At 37.3% G+C, this 17,368-nt stretch overlaps 1 protein-coding gene across 1 annotated transcript in view; it reads left to right on the forward strand.

Annotated features, from left to right (window-relative positions):
- Window positions 1-17,368, forward strand: part of INTS7 (integrator complex subunit 7) — a 91,613-nt gene that overhangs the window by 2,014 nt on the left and 72,231 nt on the right. Inside the window, exons 2-3 of the mRNA XM_004424887.3 lie at window positions 10,608-10,737; window positions 11,549-11,695. Coding sequence (XP_004424944.1) covers window positions 10,608-10,737; window positions 11,549-11,695 — 277 coding nt within the window. The remainder of the gene's footprint in view (window positions 1-10,607; window positions 10,738-11,548; window positions 11,696-17,368) is intronic.

Raw genomic sequence — 17,368 nt, forward strand, 5'->3', positions numbered from 1 at the left:
TCACCTCAGCATGCTATACCTTTTAAATCTGTTAAGAGATTAGATTATAGAAATAGCCAGTTTCATTAGAATATAGTTTAGTATTTTAAATATTGAGTCATTTCATCCTTTACCTGTTAAAGTATTTCTGTTTTGTGAGCCAAAGTTCAGAGGGTCAGAAGGCTACAAATTCCAGCTTTCTTTTAGTTCCAAAACTTACAGACGAGTTTCAGAAAGTGCACCCCAAGAAATACTATTTCTGAAGTATTTTATAAAAGGAGTTTCTTCCTCCGTATCCTCTCGCCCTTTTCTTCTCTCTCTCCCTCCCTCTCCTGACAACATACAGACACTCAGACACGCACACTCACATACATCACTTATTTGATCAGGCTTTGTGCTAGGGAAACAGCAGTGAAACAAAACAAAGCCCCTCCCCTTACTGAGTTTATATTCTGGACAGAGAAAACAGACAATAAACAAATATAGTAAGCATGTATTGTGACAGATAGTGATACATATTATAAAGAAAACAGAAACAAGTGAAGGGAGCTGGAGAAAACTGGGTATGGGGTTGGAATTGGTTTGTTAATTTTATATAGGATAGTCAGGAAAGGCCTCACTGATCAAATAAAGGAACAGCAAATGCAAAGAAAGGCCTTGAGATAGGAGCCTGCTTTGCGTGCTGTACCTAGAGCAGAGTGATTAACAATGAAGGTAGAAAGATAATCAGAGGCCAGTTCCTGTAGGGCAGTGCAAGCCATTGAAGAGACTGACTTTAATTCTGAATGAAATGGGAAACCATGGAAGGTTTTCAGCAGAGATGTGACATGATCTGACTTACCTTTGAGAAGGATCAGTCTGGTTACTGTGTTGAGAGTAGACTGAGAGGACAGCCAGGGATAAAAGGAGGGAGACTAGTGAGGAGGCATTTTTGATAATCCAGGGAAAAGAAAATAGCGGCTCGGGCCAGGGTGGTTACAGTGAAGCTGAGTCAAGTGCTGAGATTCTGGATATATTTTGAAAGTAGAGCCAACAAGATTAGCTAATGAATTGGATACGAATGTGAGAGTAAGTGGTCAGGAAAACGTAGAGGTTTTTGGTCTGAGCTACTAGAAGTACTTATTGCCTTTTACTGAGTGAATGAAAATGAAATCAGTTTGGGACTATTAAATTTGAGACGTCTCTTAGATATCCAAATGGAGATGTTGAGTAGGCAGTTAGGTATACAGATAAGACACTTGAACTCCATTATAAAGAAATATCTCTTGGCGCTAGTCCTAAGAAACACACTTGGGAAATGCTGCCATTTATAACCTTTTATATATTTATAACCTGTTGCACTTCGTTCTGAGCCTTCTGAGCAAGCATGGCAGTAAGCTACTTGTTTCTAATCTCTCTAGGAATAAATGGATGCTATTTTGAAGCTGACTGCAGTCCATTCCTTCAGGAAAATAATCATTCCTATGATAGCCATTCATTAATTTGACAAATTTTTAGTGATCAGCTACATTGTGTTAGGTGTTTTACTCGGACTTGGGCTGTATTAGTGAACAAAACAGTTTTAAGAAGCTTGTGCTCTAATGTGAGGAGACAGACAAGACTAGATCAACTATAGCCTTGTTGGTTAGGACGAGAAGTTTGGAATTTATGCAGAGTGCACTGGGAAGGCATTGAAAGTCTTTAGGCAGAGGACTGACATGGATTGGTTTACATTTTTAAAGATCACTGTAGCTGCTATATAGAGGTCTTTCTATCTGTCCCCTTTTTTTTTTTGTGAGAAAGATTAGCCCTGAGCTAACATCTGTTTCCAATCCTCCTCTTTTTGCTGAGGAAGATTGGCCCTGGGCTAACATCCATGCCCATCTTCCTCCACTTTATATGGGATGCCGCCTCAGCATGGCTTGACAAGTGGTGCGTTGATGCGCGCCCGGGATCCGAACCTGCGAACCCTGGGCCGCTGCGATAGAGCGTGCGCACTCAACCACTCTGCCACCAGGCCAGCCCTCTGTCTGTCCCTTTTTTAGTCTTAAGCTGATAACCGTGCTGACTGAGCTTTTGTGAAAACTGAGCATATATAAGCAGAGTTAAGTATCATAATCAAGTAAAACTTATATTTATCTGACACACTTCACAACTTATATTTATCGGACACATTTCATAATATGGATAATCATTACTGTAATATAGGCATTATAAAGGACATATCTCACATAAAGTACTCTAATAGTGTAAGTTTTTCACTAATGTAACTTTACATAGTCAGTCTAAACATTTTTAGGTCAGCTGATAGGGAAGTTGTCCCGATGATTTAGGAAAACTTATGCAAGGTCTCCTTCACCTTGGGTGTAAAGGAGAGAGTCTCCCTTAAGTGACGTCGTGCAGCCTGTCTGCTCTCTGTAAGGCTGGCCTTGGAAAGGATGAGGTGAAGGAGCAATAGGGAGGAGAGTGGTTTCCTTTCTTGCAGCTGGGTGATGGGAAGTGAGGAAATGTAGAGTGGAATTGCTGCTCAAGGTGTTGGTGAACTTAATATTGCCTGAAAAACTTGATGATGTCCTCAGTGAAATGTAATTTTGAAAGAGAAAATTTATATAATTCAGGACAACTCTCTGTTCTCCCTTATTTTCCTCTTATATGCCGTCACCTCAGCTATGTTCCAAACATATGAATTCTTAGACTGTGAAAGAGCCCACAGATCACTATCACACTATCCATATTGGCACAGATGTAGTTGTTGTTATGATAAACAAATATGAGGCCTTGGATGTATCTCCATATCCCCTACTAAAGAGAGAGGCCTCTGCAGCCAAGTTTGTACCAGGTGACTAATTCCATGCCATAACTGATAGATTCAGAAGTGGACATGTGACCCACACTGAGTCAGTCAGATTCTTTCTCTTGAGAATCTGTGCTACCAGATCAAACTTAGTCTGCCAGTGTTGAGAAGTGGACTTACAAGATCATGTAGAATTAAGGCTAGGGTCAGACTCTTTAACAACTCAAAGCCACATAAAAACTAGCGTTAGAAAGGACTGATTCTCAAAGCCTGGTTGGTGATCCCTTGATCAACCATGAACTGATCCAAAAATCTAAGGCCCTTCTTCAGTTCTTACTGAAATCCATAGACGCATTTTTATGTATGGCTAAGAGCTACTATCTTATAACTTACAAAGTGAATTATTAAATATTCCTAAAAGTTGGTATTCATAAAATGAACTTAATTTGTTTATGATTCTAAATCAGTATTCTATGTGTATACTGCACAATATTGCATACATCCCGCCATGTACATTTACAGACAATTTTTTAAATTTGAGGGAAGGATTCTTTATTATTAATGCGTCATCAGTTGAGTTGACTGTCATTTCAGTTGCTTCTATTCCTTCTTTTTAAATATAATTTACTGAGACTTTGCCATTAGCAATTTATGAAGCTATGGGTTGTTAGGTTACCTTATAATGTGTAGTCCATACTTGTGTTTGTATTCCCCCCCCCTTTTTTTTTGGTGAGGAAGATTGGCCCTGAGCTAACATCCGTTGCCAATTTTCCTCTTTTTTGCTTAGGGAAGATTGTCCCTGAGCTGACATCTGTGCCAATCTCCCTCTATTTTGTGTATGGGATGCTGCCACAGCATGGCTTGATGAGCAGTATGTGGGTCCATGCCTGGGATCTGAACCTGCGAATCCCAGGCTGCACTGAAGCAGAGAGCGCGAACTTAACCACTATGTCTCCAAGCCAGTCCCTCTTCTCCCCCTATTTTTAATGAATATATTTTAAGATGTATGTGTGTTATGGTTCCATTTCGAATCATTCTCACTCCTTAGCTAAAGCAAATGTATACAACGAATCCTCCTAAAATGTGCTTGTATGGCAATGTGTATTAGCAATGTTCTTTGTAATGGATATTAATCATGTTGGTGGGTGCTTGGCATCATTTGAACACTCTTTCTGTGCTTGAGGAATGTCCCACATTACGAGCCCTGTCTCACTAAGGTGGAAGCAGAAACTCACTTTCCTAGTTTCCCTTCCAAGAGTGCAGGATGTGAACTAGTCTCTGCCAGTCAGACTAACCTCCTCTAGGCTCTGTGATTGAGGATTTTAGAGATGCAAGAAGGCAGAGTTGAAGAGTATACTCACAGTTCCCTGCCCTGGCAGCATCAGTGGCTGCAGTGTTCCTGGTGTACAGTAGCAGCAGCCATGGCTACAACATTCCTAGATGATAGCAGAGCCAGTTGTAGCATCTGGTGTTTCCTAGCAACAACAGTTTTCCTCATCTAATCAGTTTGGCATTGTGGTATTAGATGTTCTAGGAAGTTTAGCCTTGAAACTGTTAATTGGTTTTTTAATAAACTCATTTTCTGCCTAATCAGCCAGAGTTAGCTTCTGTTGCTTGCAGCTTAGGACTCTTGACTGATACATGGTACCTGGAAAAACTTGATTAATGTACATCACAAACCCCAAGTTTACCATCATTTATGTTATTCTTCCTCAATTCCCTGGAATTTGTCATCCCTCAGAATTACAGCACTGAAATCACTAGTTCAAATATCCCTTCTGTAATCTTAACCTCTATCCTCTAGTAACTTGCTAGAGACGCATTTTAGCAAAATGGATAGGACCAGACACTCTGGAGCCAGATTGCCAGGATTTGGATCCCATCTCTGCCATTTATTAGCTGTTGTTTCTTAGGCAAGCTGCTTAACTCTTTGCCTGTGTCCTCATCTTTTGTTTTTTTTTTGGTGAGGAAGATTGACCCTGAGCTAACATCTATTGCCAATCTTCCTTTTTTTGCTTGAGGAAGGTTGTAGCTGAGCTAACATCTGTGCCAGTCTTCCTCTATTTTGTATGTGGGATGCCGCCACAGTGTGGCTTGATGAGCAGTATGTAGGTCCGTGCCTGGGATCCGAACCTGTGAACCCCAGGCCACCAGAGCGGAGCACACAAACTTAACAACTAGGCCACCGGGCCAGCCCTTGTGTCCTCATCTTTAAAATGGGGGTGATAATAGTACCTAACTTCTATGATTATAGTGAGAGTTTAATACATGTAAAGTGCTTAGTAGAGTGTCTGGCATAGAATAAGCACTTAATATGCATCATCAAGCCAGTCCTTGTGGTCTAGTGGTTGATTCCATGCTCTCACCTCCATGGCCTGGGTTCGTTTCCGGTCAGGGAACCACACACCTGTCTGTTGGTTGCCGTACTGTGGTGGCTGCATGTTGCTGTGATGCTGAAAGCTATGCCACTGGCAAATACCAGCAGGGTCATCCGTGGTGGACAGGTTCAACAGAGCTTCCAGACTAAGACAGACTAGGAAGAAGGACTTGGCCACTGACTTCCGAAAAATTCGCTGTGAAAACCCTATGAATAACAATGGAGCATAGTCTCATACAGCAGTGGGAAGATGAGAGCATGGAGCAGAAAGACCGGACAGGGTTCTGCTCTGCACTCTGCTGTGCGTGGGGTTGCTAGGAGTCAGAATCGTCACTAACAACAAATGCATCATCATCATCATCATGATTAACTGCTTTTGACCGGTCTTTATTTTCATTCAGACTTCAGCATACTCATCTCTCTTTCCCTTACCTATCAGTCCCTTCCTGTTTTTACTTCCTTATCCAGCTTAGATTTCATGGTCCCTCATTTCATTCACTTCATTATCTTTCTTACCAGTACTTTAAATTCTCATCCAAGGTTCTGTTCTAGTCATGTGTGCCCAAAGGCAGCCAAAATTGCTGGAGAAAGTCATACAACAGGGTATGTGGCTATTATCAGAAATGGTATCAAACCCAAACTGGCCTTCAGCACAGACCTGCAATACTACAGTGTCTCTTTGGTCAAGACTCTCCCACTGTCTTCAGTAGCATTTCAGATCTTGAAATTTTTTTTTTTTTTTAATTTTTTTTTTTTTTTTTTTAAGATTTTATTTATTTATTTTCCCCCCAAAGCCCCAGTAGATAGTTGTATGTCATAGCTGCACATCCTTCTAGCTGCTGTATGTGGGACCCGGCCCCAGCATGGCCGGAGAAGTGGCGCGTCGGCGCGCACCCAGGATCCGAGCCGCCAGCAGCGGAGCGCACGCACTTAACCGCCAAGCCACGGGGCCGGCCCTTGAAATTTTTTTAAAAAGCCAGAAATCCTGGGATTTATGTGAAATCTCAATTTCATTTTTAAAATTTGACAATGGATTCAAAACCTTTAAAAACATTGTATCTATCAGATAAAATTATTCTGAGGGCCAGATTCAGCAGCCTACTGGTTTTTTAACTCCAGTGTAGTCAGGCCAGTCAAGTAAGACTCAAGTGGCAGAGGATAGCTTGAGGATCTAAGTGCCTACCTTCTCAAAGCAGCTACACAGATGCCTGGGCCCTGCCTCAGAGATTCGGTAGGTTTGCAGTGGAACCCTAGCATAGGTGTTTTTGAAAAGTTTCAGAAATGTTTCTGTTGCAGAACCAGAGCCTGGCAAAATGTTCTGCACATTTTAAGTGCTAAATAAGTGTAGAATAGGGGCTGGCCCGGTGGCTTAGTGGTTAAGTGCACGCGCTCCGCTACTGGCGGCGCGGGTTCAGATCCTGGGTGCACACCGACGCACCGCTTCTCCGGCCATGCTGAGGCCAGGTCCCACATACAGCAACTAGAAGGATGTACAACTATGATGTACACTATCTACTGGGGCTTTGAGGGGGGGGAAAAAAAGGAGGAGGATTGGCAATAGATGTTAGCTCAGGGCTGATATTCCACACATAAAAAAAATAAATAAATAAGTGTAGAATAATGAGTTTCACTGCTGTCAAATGAATTTTAAATGAATAAGCAATTTATAAGTTGCAACTGAGTTAAGCACTGTTTAACTACAGGCGATGAAAAGGAAGAGAGCTTTGTTTTTTTGGTGGGAGAATAAAAAGTAAAATGTAGAAACAGCAATCACATCCCTTTGCCTTAATCTCTGGTTTTACTGTGGCATTCTTATGATCATTGGTCTTCTGATCGGGGCATTCTTCCTCAAGTTGGTTGTAGCCAGCAACAGAAATAAAAGTGAATAACCCCTCTTAGAACAAGATCTGACTGTGCCGAGTGCCCATTTTCAGGTGCTTGGCTTATCCGGGAGTTGAAATTGGCCGAGAGCAAGCAAGATGGGTACCATACTGCCCCAGCCTAGGATTAATGCTAAATTAAAAGCCTTAATGCATTTCTCTCTTCTCTTGCACCCTAGCTTCTGTCCCTCAGAGCCAGCCTAGCTTCTCATTTCCTCTCTCCTGAGGCTCTGACATCAGAAAATAAGCAAGGAATTTACTATTCTTTAGCTCATTTACCTTGATGGCCCTGTTATAGGAATGAGGATCTACTTTATCTTAATAAAATAAAATTTGACAAAACTAGAGAAATCAAAACATTTCTCTGGCCAGATTCAAAATTATCTTTGGTACATTTTAAATCAGCGTGTTTAAACAAATCAATGTGGGCTGTGGTTCAGTTTTTCAAGGGAAGGAAAGCAGACCATATTCTGTCAAGGAAACTCCCTGTACGTACGTGGACTGCTTCCTGCTTTGCCTTTTTCATCCCAAGCAAGATTAATTCATTACAAACAGAACTTTACTAGCCTTTGCATCACTCAGCTACTAGCAGAGAGAAGAGAAGGAAAAATTCCAATTACTGTGGATTTTCCCAAAAACCCCCTCCCTCAGCACACATACATAAGCACACATCTGTTCTTCTGTGTTCTCTCACTCACATCCTCAGACTTGCCCTTCCTCTTCTCCCCTTCTCTGTGTCCTTCACTGCTCTGTGTGTCCCTTGACCCCTTTTTCAAGTCAGGCCTTTAGAAAAGCTTTTAAGGCTACGTGAGTCACTGCCAGTCACTTAGAATGTCCCTATTGGCACTGTGTGTTTGGTGGGAAGAAAGCCTAGAGCTTCAGTGGTAGTTCTTGTGTGTATGGAAGTCGGAGGTAGAGGGTGGGGGAAGAAGCGAGCAGGCTCTAAAGGGTAGTAGGGATATGTTCTAAATATCTCAATTTGAAATTTGAATTAATTTTCCCATAGGAACTTTTATTATAAGTGGTTATTAGATTCTGGAGTACTCTGAGTGCTGATAGTACTATTTTTCTCTGTGAGAAAATATGTTCCAAGTACCAAATAACTAACCTGAGTACGTTTACAGAACTTAACCCATTAGTAAGTTGTAAAAATTCCCTGTGCAGAAGATCTTGTGGTTGTCTTTTGTAGTGATGCATAGTAGCAACCAGTTAAGAGCCCTCAGACAAACATTTCCTTTGTCATTTTTTAACAATGAACAAAGGTAACTGAACAGAGATATTCTAGGGCACTTATTCTTGTGCAGATATAATTGGCATTTTGTGAATGGTAAAATACTAAAAGAAATATTTGAAGCTGATGCTATTAATTCCATAGCAAGATATTCATTCTTAATGAATTTTTTTAAGGATTGAACAATAACTCTTTGTTGTTTTTTTTTAATTTTTAAAATTAGATTTATTGGGGTATAATTTGTATATAATAAAATTCACCACATGTAAGTAGTCATGAAACCACCACCACAGTCAAGACATAGAACATTTCCTTCACTCTAAAAACTTTCCTTTTGCCCCTTTGCAGTCAGTCCCCTCTCTCCAGCCCCTGGCAACCGCTGATCTCTTTTCTGTCCCCATAGTTTTCCCTTTTCCAAAATGTCATATAAAATAGAGTCATACAGTATATAGTCTAACTGTTTTGGGTTAGACTATATACTGTATGTCTAACTTGTTTTGGGTGTAACTTCTTTCAGTTAGACTAAAGATTTTGTGATCCACCCGTGTTGTTGCATGAATCAGTAATTGGTTCCTTTTTATTGCTGTGTAGCACTCCATTGTATGGATATACCACAATTTGTTTATTCATTCACCAGTTGATGGACATTTGAGTTGTTTCTAGTTTCGGCTATTATGAATAAAGCTGCTGTGAACATTTGCATGCAGATCTTTGTATGGACGTTACTAGGATAAATATTTAAATAAATATTAGTAATAGGATTGCTGAGTGTATAGTAAGTGTATGTTTACCTTTTTAAGAAACGACCAAACTGTTTCTAAAGAACTGTTTGGTTTTACATTCCCACCAGCAGTGTATGAAAGTTACAGTTGCTCCATATCCCCATTAGCACTTGGTATTGTCAGTCTTTTTAAATTTTTTGCCATTCTAGTGGATGTGTAGTGGTATCTTATTGTGGTTTTTAATTTACATTTCCCTGATAACTAGCAATGCTGAGCATCTGTTCATGTGCTTATTTTGCCATCCATATTTCCACTTTAATGAAATTTCTTTTCAAATCTTGCCCATTTAAGCAATTAGGTTGTCTTATTATTGAGGTATAAGAACTATCCTTTATCAGATACATGTTCTGTATCTGTTCTGTAAATATTTTCTTCCAGTATGTGGCTTGTCTTTTCATTCTCTTCACAGTATCTTTTGAAGAGCAGAAGTTTTTAATTTTGGTGGAGTTCAACTCATCACTTTTTTATTTTATGGTTTGTGCTTTGTGGGTTTTATGTAAGAATTCTTTGCATAACCCAGGCTCATAATGATTTCCTCTATATTTTCTTTTATATGGTTTATAATTTTAGCTCTTACATTTAGGTCTATGGTTCATTTGGGGTTAATTTTTGTATGTGGTGCAAATTAAGGATTGAGTTTCTTTTTTTTTTTTTTTTGCTTATGGGATATCCAGTTGTTCCAGAGTCGTTTGTTAAAAAGAGTATCCTTTCACGTTGAGTTATCTTGGCCCCTTTGTTAGATCATTGATTTGAGACGTATCTTCTTTCCTAATATAAGCATTTAATGTTATAAATGTTCCTTGAAGCACTGCATTAGCTGCATCCCACAGATTGTACTTTCATTTTCATTCAGTTCAAGATATTTTTCTAAATCACTTCTGATTTCTTCTTTCACCCATGGGTTATTTATAAGTGTGTTGTTTAATTTCCAAATATTTTAGGAATTTTCTAGATATTTTTCTTATTGATTTCTAATTTAATTCCATTGTGGTCAGAGTAGAATTTCAGTCATTTTAAGTTTGTTGAGATTTATTTTATGGCCCTGAATATTCTTAGTTAACTCAATTTAAAAAAAAAAAAAAAGTTTCTTTTTCATTATTCTATATCTAAAAGTGGCAGTTTACCAAACTACTGTTTTATATGTTATTTTTATTTTTAAAAAGGTAATGAGTTATGGGGGGCCAGCCTGGTGGCATAGAAGTTAAGTTCTTGTGCTCTGCTTCGGTGGCCTGGGGTTCGCAGGTTCAGATCCTGGGCGCGGACCTACACACTGCTTATCAAGCCATGCTGTGGCTGCGGGGTCCCATGTAAAGTAAAGGAATATGGGCATGGATGTTAGCCCAGGGCCAATCTTCCTCAGCAAAAAAAGAGGAGGATTGGCAACAGATGTTAGCTCAGGGCTCACCTTCCTTAAAAAAAAAAAAAAAGATAATGAGTTACAACTGTACTTTACCTAATTGTTAAGAATGATTGTTATTTTACTGTGTAAATAATTTTACTGTGTAATACCGTGTTGATATTTGCTATTTTTGCCTTATAGCCACAAATTTGTAAGCTGTTCTTCCTTTTTTAATGCTTTCTGTAGGTCTAAGATCTGGCAAACTTGGTGAACAGTGTGAAGCAGTTGTTCGCTTTCCCAGGCTCTTTCAAAAGTATCCCTTCCCTATTCTCATCAATTCTGCGTTCCTAAAGTTAGCTGATGTTTTCAGAGTTGGGTAAGTCTTTATAAAGCCTGTGTCCTTAAGCACTTGGTCCATATTTCTTTGTTTTATGTTATAGTCTTTATTCTTTTTGCCTTTTAGGACTTCCACATAGTTACCATTTTAGTGGATGCACATGGCAGTTTGCAACACTTTTTCGTGTCAAATTTAATGGCATTTTAAGCAAAAATGAAGAGTATAAGTCAGTACTTATTTTTGGGGGGACCAGGATAAATCAAATTAACACAACCTTGATATATTATTGTATATTTTGGAAATATCTGTGGCTTTGTGCAGATTGTTTTGAGAAGTTTCTGATTTAATAGCTTATTTTGTGACATGAGATTGCATGTTACTGTGAATTGCCTGAAATATGTAAGCACTGAATAAACACCTATTTCTTTTTTTCTCCCCACCAGTCCCTCTCCCACTACTTTCCACCATTCTTCATGCACTCATACACACACCAAATCAGACTTGAAGGAGAAAAGGTGTTGTAGACTTAGCTCGAGAGAGGAGGAAGCCGTCTGACCTCCTCGCCTTGATTATAATACGACTGAGGAGGTTTAGTTCAGCTCCTGGGCTTCTCTTTCTGTCACTGCTGTTTTGGTGTCTTGCGGCAGGACTGCAGGCATTGTTAACTGCTTATGCTTAGTACTCACCTCAAGTATAGACTTTCACTCTTTTAGTGATAAGACAAATAATATTAAGATTGCAAAACATTGGCCTGTTGCTAAAATTTAATATTGCTAGTGTTGCTTTGATTCCTAATTGAATATTACTTTCCTAAAGTCGTCTAATTGATTTTATCTCTGGTTTTTCATAGAAACAATTTTCTGAGGCTCTGTGTTCTCAAAGTTACTCAACAAAGTGAGAAGCATTTGGAGAAGATTCTAAATGTGGATGAATTTGTGAAGAGAATTTTCTCTGTGATTCATAGTAATGATCCTGTAGCAAGAGCCATCACACTCCGGTATATTCTGTTGCTATAATGAGTTGCTATGAAATTGTTTGAGTTGTAATTATGTACCTAAAAAGGCAATGTATTGACTTTTTTTATTTTGAATATTAAGAATTTATTTTTGTTTTTTTCAACTAAGACTCAATGCAAAAATATAGTAACCATGCCAATCTGTAAATGCTTTGCACTTATCATCTGTGATAATGTTTTGGTTGTAAATTGTTGCCTAGCTTGTGTTTGAAACATTCCTTTTTGTAGGTGGGTGTTCTGATCAGATACCTCGGATCTGAATATAGCTTAGCCTCACTTCATTTTGAACTTTTACCTTTCTGACCTTGTTGTTATTGTTTCATGTCACTTTTCTGTATTCATCCTTGGTTATGTGTTCATTTTTGTATGCGATAATTATATTTGAACTCCTTGGGGAATGCCAGATATAACCATTGTAGTTTCTTCAGCCTTTCCTTTTCTTTCTTGGCATTAGAAAAAATTTTGTTAGAATTTCATTTTGTAAGCCTTATATCCAGCTTGAACCATATTGTCTTTTTAGGTTTGCTGTCTATGGAATCATATGTATAGTTTTTGAGTTTGTGAAATTCACTTTCCTAAATTATAGGGCTCATTTCCGACTTGCCCTGCCCAAACAGTCCTCTTTTTTTTTTTTTTTTTTGTGAGGAAGATCAGCCCTGAACTAACATCTATGCCAATCCTCTTCTTTTTGCTAAGGAAGACTGGCCCTGAGCTAACATCTATTGCCAGTCCTCCTCCCTTTTTTTTTCCACTTTTTTTCCCCAAAGCCCCAGTAGATAGTTGTATGTCATAGTTGCACATCCTTCTAGTTGCTATATGCGGGACGCCGCCTCAGCATGGCTGGACAAGTGATGCGTCGGTGTGCGCCCGGGATCCGAACCTGGGCCGCCAGCAGCAGAGTGTGCACACTTAACTGTTAAGCCACGGGGCCGGCCCCCAAAAGTCCTCTTTTTAACCATTAAGTCAAGGATGTCTGTTCTTCTCTAAGTTTCCATTTTTTTGACATCAGGAACTAGTTCTTCCCTCTTGTTCAGAATTAACTGCTTTTTGTCATTTCTCTGCCTTTTGAGTGATTAAATTGTGAGCCGTGTTGTATTTTAGTCAGTTAATTGGCTTTATCTTTTAAAAACTATATGTAATAGAACAGAATTTAATTTAAGGTGTTCTTACCCTTTGATTCAGCACATTCACTTATAGGAATTTTTTCTATAAATCATTTTTATTTATTATTATTATTTTTTATCCTTTTTTTTTTTTTTTTGATGAGATCAGCCCTGTGCTAACATCTGCCAATCCTCCTCTTTTTTTTTGCTGAGGAAGACTGGCCCTGGGCTAACATCCATGCCCATCTTCCTCCACTTTATGTGGGACGCCACCACAGCATGGCTTGCCAAGCAGTGCATCGGTACGCACCAGGGATCCGAACCAGCGAACCCTGGGCCGCCACATCAGAGCGCGAGCACTTAACCGCTTGCGCCACCGGGCTGGCCCCCTATCAATTATTTTTAAAAGTTGATGAATATATGTATACAGATGATCATAGTGTCATTTTTGTAAAAAGTGAAAAATTGGGGAAAAATCATGTACCAGTATAGGAATAGTTAATTTATGGACTACTGTATAACTTTTAAAGAATGAAGTAAGTCTGTGTATTAACATGGAAAGAGATATTAAGTTAAAAAAAACCAGTAGTCAAGTGATATCCATTTTATTAAATCATTTTTGTCAGTAACACTAATATATGTGTTTGTATAGGCTCAGAAAAAATCTGGAGGAATATATACTGTTAACAGTGATTATTTTTGGCAGAGGTCATTGGGTTATAGTTGACAAGGAGACTTTTCCATGTAGTTTTGTAATGTTTGAATTGTCTTCCACAAGCATAGGTTATTTTTTGATCAGAAGACAACAATAAAAAGAAATAATAGAATTTAACCAGTGGAATGAATTTTATAAATAATTTAGAGCTAGTTTAAATATTTGAAAAAATGTAGATTAATATTTGAATATGCCATTCATTTTGCATGCTTGCCCTTTCCTGAGTCGTGGCAACTGAGCTTTTTCTCAATTCTTCCTATTGGAACTATTGCTGTCAATAAAACCAGAGATTTCTAGAAAGCTTCCAGAAAGAAAAGATTGATTAATTGATAATGATCACTTTAAAGGGAAAAAAATCAGATTCAAATTGTATTTTTCAATAGTAACACTTGATGCAAAAAGTATTAAAGGAAAAGAAATTTGAGCTGAGAATTTTATAGAGTCCAATTGCCTTTTAAAACATAGTGTAATAAAAGGATTCTCAAATACACAAGGCCTTAAATAGTTTGCCAAACAGCAACCTATTTTGAAAACATTCTTGGAGTAGGTACCCAATTAGGAAGAGAAAAAAGATTGGAAGATATGGGAGTAAGAGGTGATCACATAGTTCTATAAAGTTCACAGATCCGTAAAGTAAATATCAAAGGCCAAAAATAGCAGGTGTATTTATAACAACTCAAAACTAAAATTGTAGAGAATAGCAACACAGTATGAGAGTATCAAACCCCTTTGACAAGATTATAACATTTTTGAATAGCCTTAGAAATTTTTTCATGATTTCATAATTTTTGCATAAGAAAATGACTTAAAGTAAAAAAGTATTTTTTAATTTAGTATATTTAACATTATAAAGTATTTAAAATGCAATCTTGTAAAAAGTATAAGGAAGACTTTAATTTTGCCATTAAACAAGTGACAAACACTGTATCATTTACTACTTTAAATTAATTATGTGAGAAAAAGCATGATTTGTCTTTAGAAGTTTTTAAATGGCATGTTTGGCTTGGGGCTAAATATGTTAAAATGTAGGTTAAAATTTTTTTCCAACATTTTGAAACATTATTCTAACATAATTCCAACATTATGAAAAAATTTTAACAATAGAGCAAAGTTGAAAGAATTTTCAGTAAACACTTGAATGCCCACCACTAAATTCTACTATTGATCTTTTATTAAACTTAAGTTTATCACATATCTGTCCATCCCTCTATCCATTCATCAATCTTATTTTTTTTAATGCCTTTCATAGTAAATTGCAGACAGTACACTTCCCCTTAAATACTTTAGCTTGTATATCATTAGGTAGAGTTCAGTTTGTTTATAGGGTTGTTTACAGGATTTTTTAATATCAAATTTACTTACATTGAAATGCACAAATCTTATGTGTACATTTACGGAGTATTGACAAGTGCCTCCAGTAACCCCAGCCTCTATCAAGATATAGAACTTACCATCACTCCAGAAAGTTCCCTTATGCCCCTTCCTAGTGAGTTCCCTCATCCACCTCCCCAGAGACCACCATTGTTCTGATTTTTTCCCATCAACAATAAGTTTTTTTGTTTTCAAACTTCATATAAGTGGAATCATACAGTAGGTATCCTTTTGTGTAAGGCTTCTTTCACTCCGTGTTTTTGATATTAATCTCTTTTGTATGTCAGTAATTCAGTCCTTTTTATTGATGAGTAGTTTTCCATTGTGTGACTATAACAGTTTATTTGTTCTTTTATTGGTGAACACCTAGGCTGTTTCTAATTTTGGGCTATTATAAATAATGCTGCTGGGAACACTTTTGTACAAGACTTCTTGTGAACATACTTTCTTTTCTGGCAAATATATGCCTAAGAATGAAATTGGTGAATCATAGGGTAGGTATATATTTAGTTTTGTAAGAAACTGATGGACCTTTTTCCAAATTGGTTTTAACCATTTTATATTCCCACCAACAATGTGTGAGAGTTCTGGTTGCGTCATACCTTTGCCAACCTTCAGTGTTGTCAGTCTTTTAAATTTTAGCCATTCTAATGGGTGTATAGGGGTTTTCATGAGCATTTCCCTGATTAGTAATAATGTTGAGCACTTTTTCATGTGCCTTTTGACCGTTCTTGTATCTTTTGGGAAGTGTCTGTTAATCTTTTGCCCATTTTCTTTCATTAGATTGTTTAGATTTTATTATGTTATTTGTCTTTTTATTATAGAGTTATAGGAGTTCTTTATATATTCTGGATACCAGTCCTTTGTCAGATAAATGTTTTACAAATCATATTTTAAAATAGACAAAAACTTCTTTCAGGGCCTGAAAGCCATGAACGTAATTCCTACCATTTTTATGCTCTTCATTAAGTGATATTTCAGTATCATCGTTTCTTATGTTTTCTGTCTGTAACTATAAATTAAATAATATATGCCTCAGAATAAAACCAGTTTCAAAAAGTGTGTCACTGTCAAAACCACCCCAGATGCTGGCGGTGTGCAAGAAACCAGGTGACTGAGCTGTGAGTGTGCTTCTGCTACAGCCACCAGCCACTGTACACGTGCTTTCAGCTTATACTGCTACGAGATCTTCCAGATGTTCTGCTTTAAAGGGGGAAAATAAGTAATTGCTTTAGTAATTAAAAGAAAATTATGTTAGCTTTTTGAAACTCCATTTGGGAAGCAGTGGCCTAGTCAACTGAAGAGAAGTTCAGCCGGGATGTATAGGAAGAATTGTTCCAGTCCTAACTCACATTCTAATGAGCTGACATGTAATAAATCACTTTTCTTGATGTTACACGAGAAAACTAATACCTGCCTTAACAGATTCACCTATTTCCTATATGGTAAAATGCAAAAATCTGCAAATAAAAGGTTTTAAAATCACCATAGAAATGTAAAGAACCTGGCTATTAAAATGCAACTTTGAAAAGGTATTGGGCATATAAGTGATTGTATTTTCATTCCTTCTATAGTGAAATATTTGACTACAATACTGTTTTCTGTAAAGAAAAGATATGATACAGAAAAGATCTAAATGTTTATAGGAATATGATTTTTCATTGAGGTGTATTATAGTAGCACTAAGAAAAAACAAGTCTGTTAAGAAGGAAAACAAGGTCTACAGAGAAAAGATGGGGCTGATAAATGATAGATCAACATTAAGTATGTCTTTCATTAACGTTTTAAGTATTCAATGAATTAAGTATTCATTGAGTAGAAAGTTTGGTATAGTATGTTTTAAGGAAGATAGATTCAAGTGGGAACTCTGACCTTAAGGAACTTGCTTTCTAGAAGAATGTATTAATAAGATTCAACACATGAAGAAAAGCCAAAGGTGATGCCTTTCAAACACTAAGCAGTTTTAGAGTCAGAATAATTTAAAGAGGAGAGAGGATAGGGAAGAGAAAATATTTTAACGATGTTTTACTTTTTACCTGTTGCTTTAGACTTATAAATTAAACAACAAATGGAAGAAGAAGCTAGAAGATAGTCATGGTATTTGAAATGTACTGCTATGAATTATTTATAATATTACCAGAAATATTTTGAGAAAGTGGTGACCAATAGGATTATGCTTTTTTGCCCGTTTATATTACATAGTAACAAACTATTAATCAAGATGTGTCAATATTAGCCTAGTCTAATCTTTTCTTGTATAAATATTAAAAGCCATTTGTTATTTTTTTTTGAAAAATAACTCTTCTAAGTAGTTTCAAAACTTTCTTTTCAAATTGAAGATAAATGACATATTTAGCCCATTTTAGCGTCTTCTTTATAAGAACTCTAATTCTTACGTCCAGTTGATTATATCTCCATAAGATAATTAGGTGAAGACATGTCAAACTGGGAGATTACTTAGGACAT

The sequence above is a fragment of the Ceratotherium simum genome, chromosome 2 (assembly GCF_057802395.1).
Source record: "Ceratotherium simum simum isolate JZ-2026a chromosome 2, ASM5780239v1, whole genome shotgun sequence".
In the NCBI taxonomy this organism is placed as follows: domain Eukaryota; kingdom Metazoa; phylum Chordata; class Mammalia; order Perissodactyla; family Rhinocerotidae; genus Ceratotherium; species Ceratotherium simum.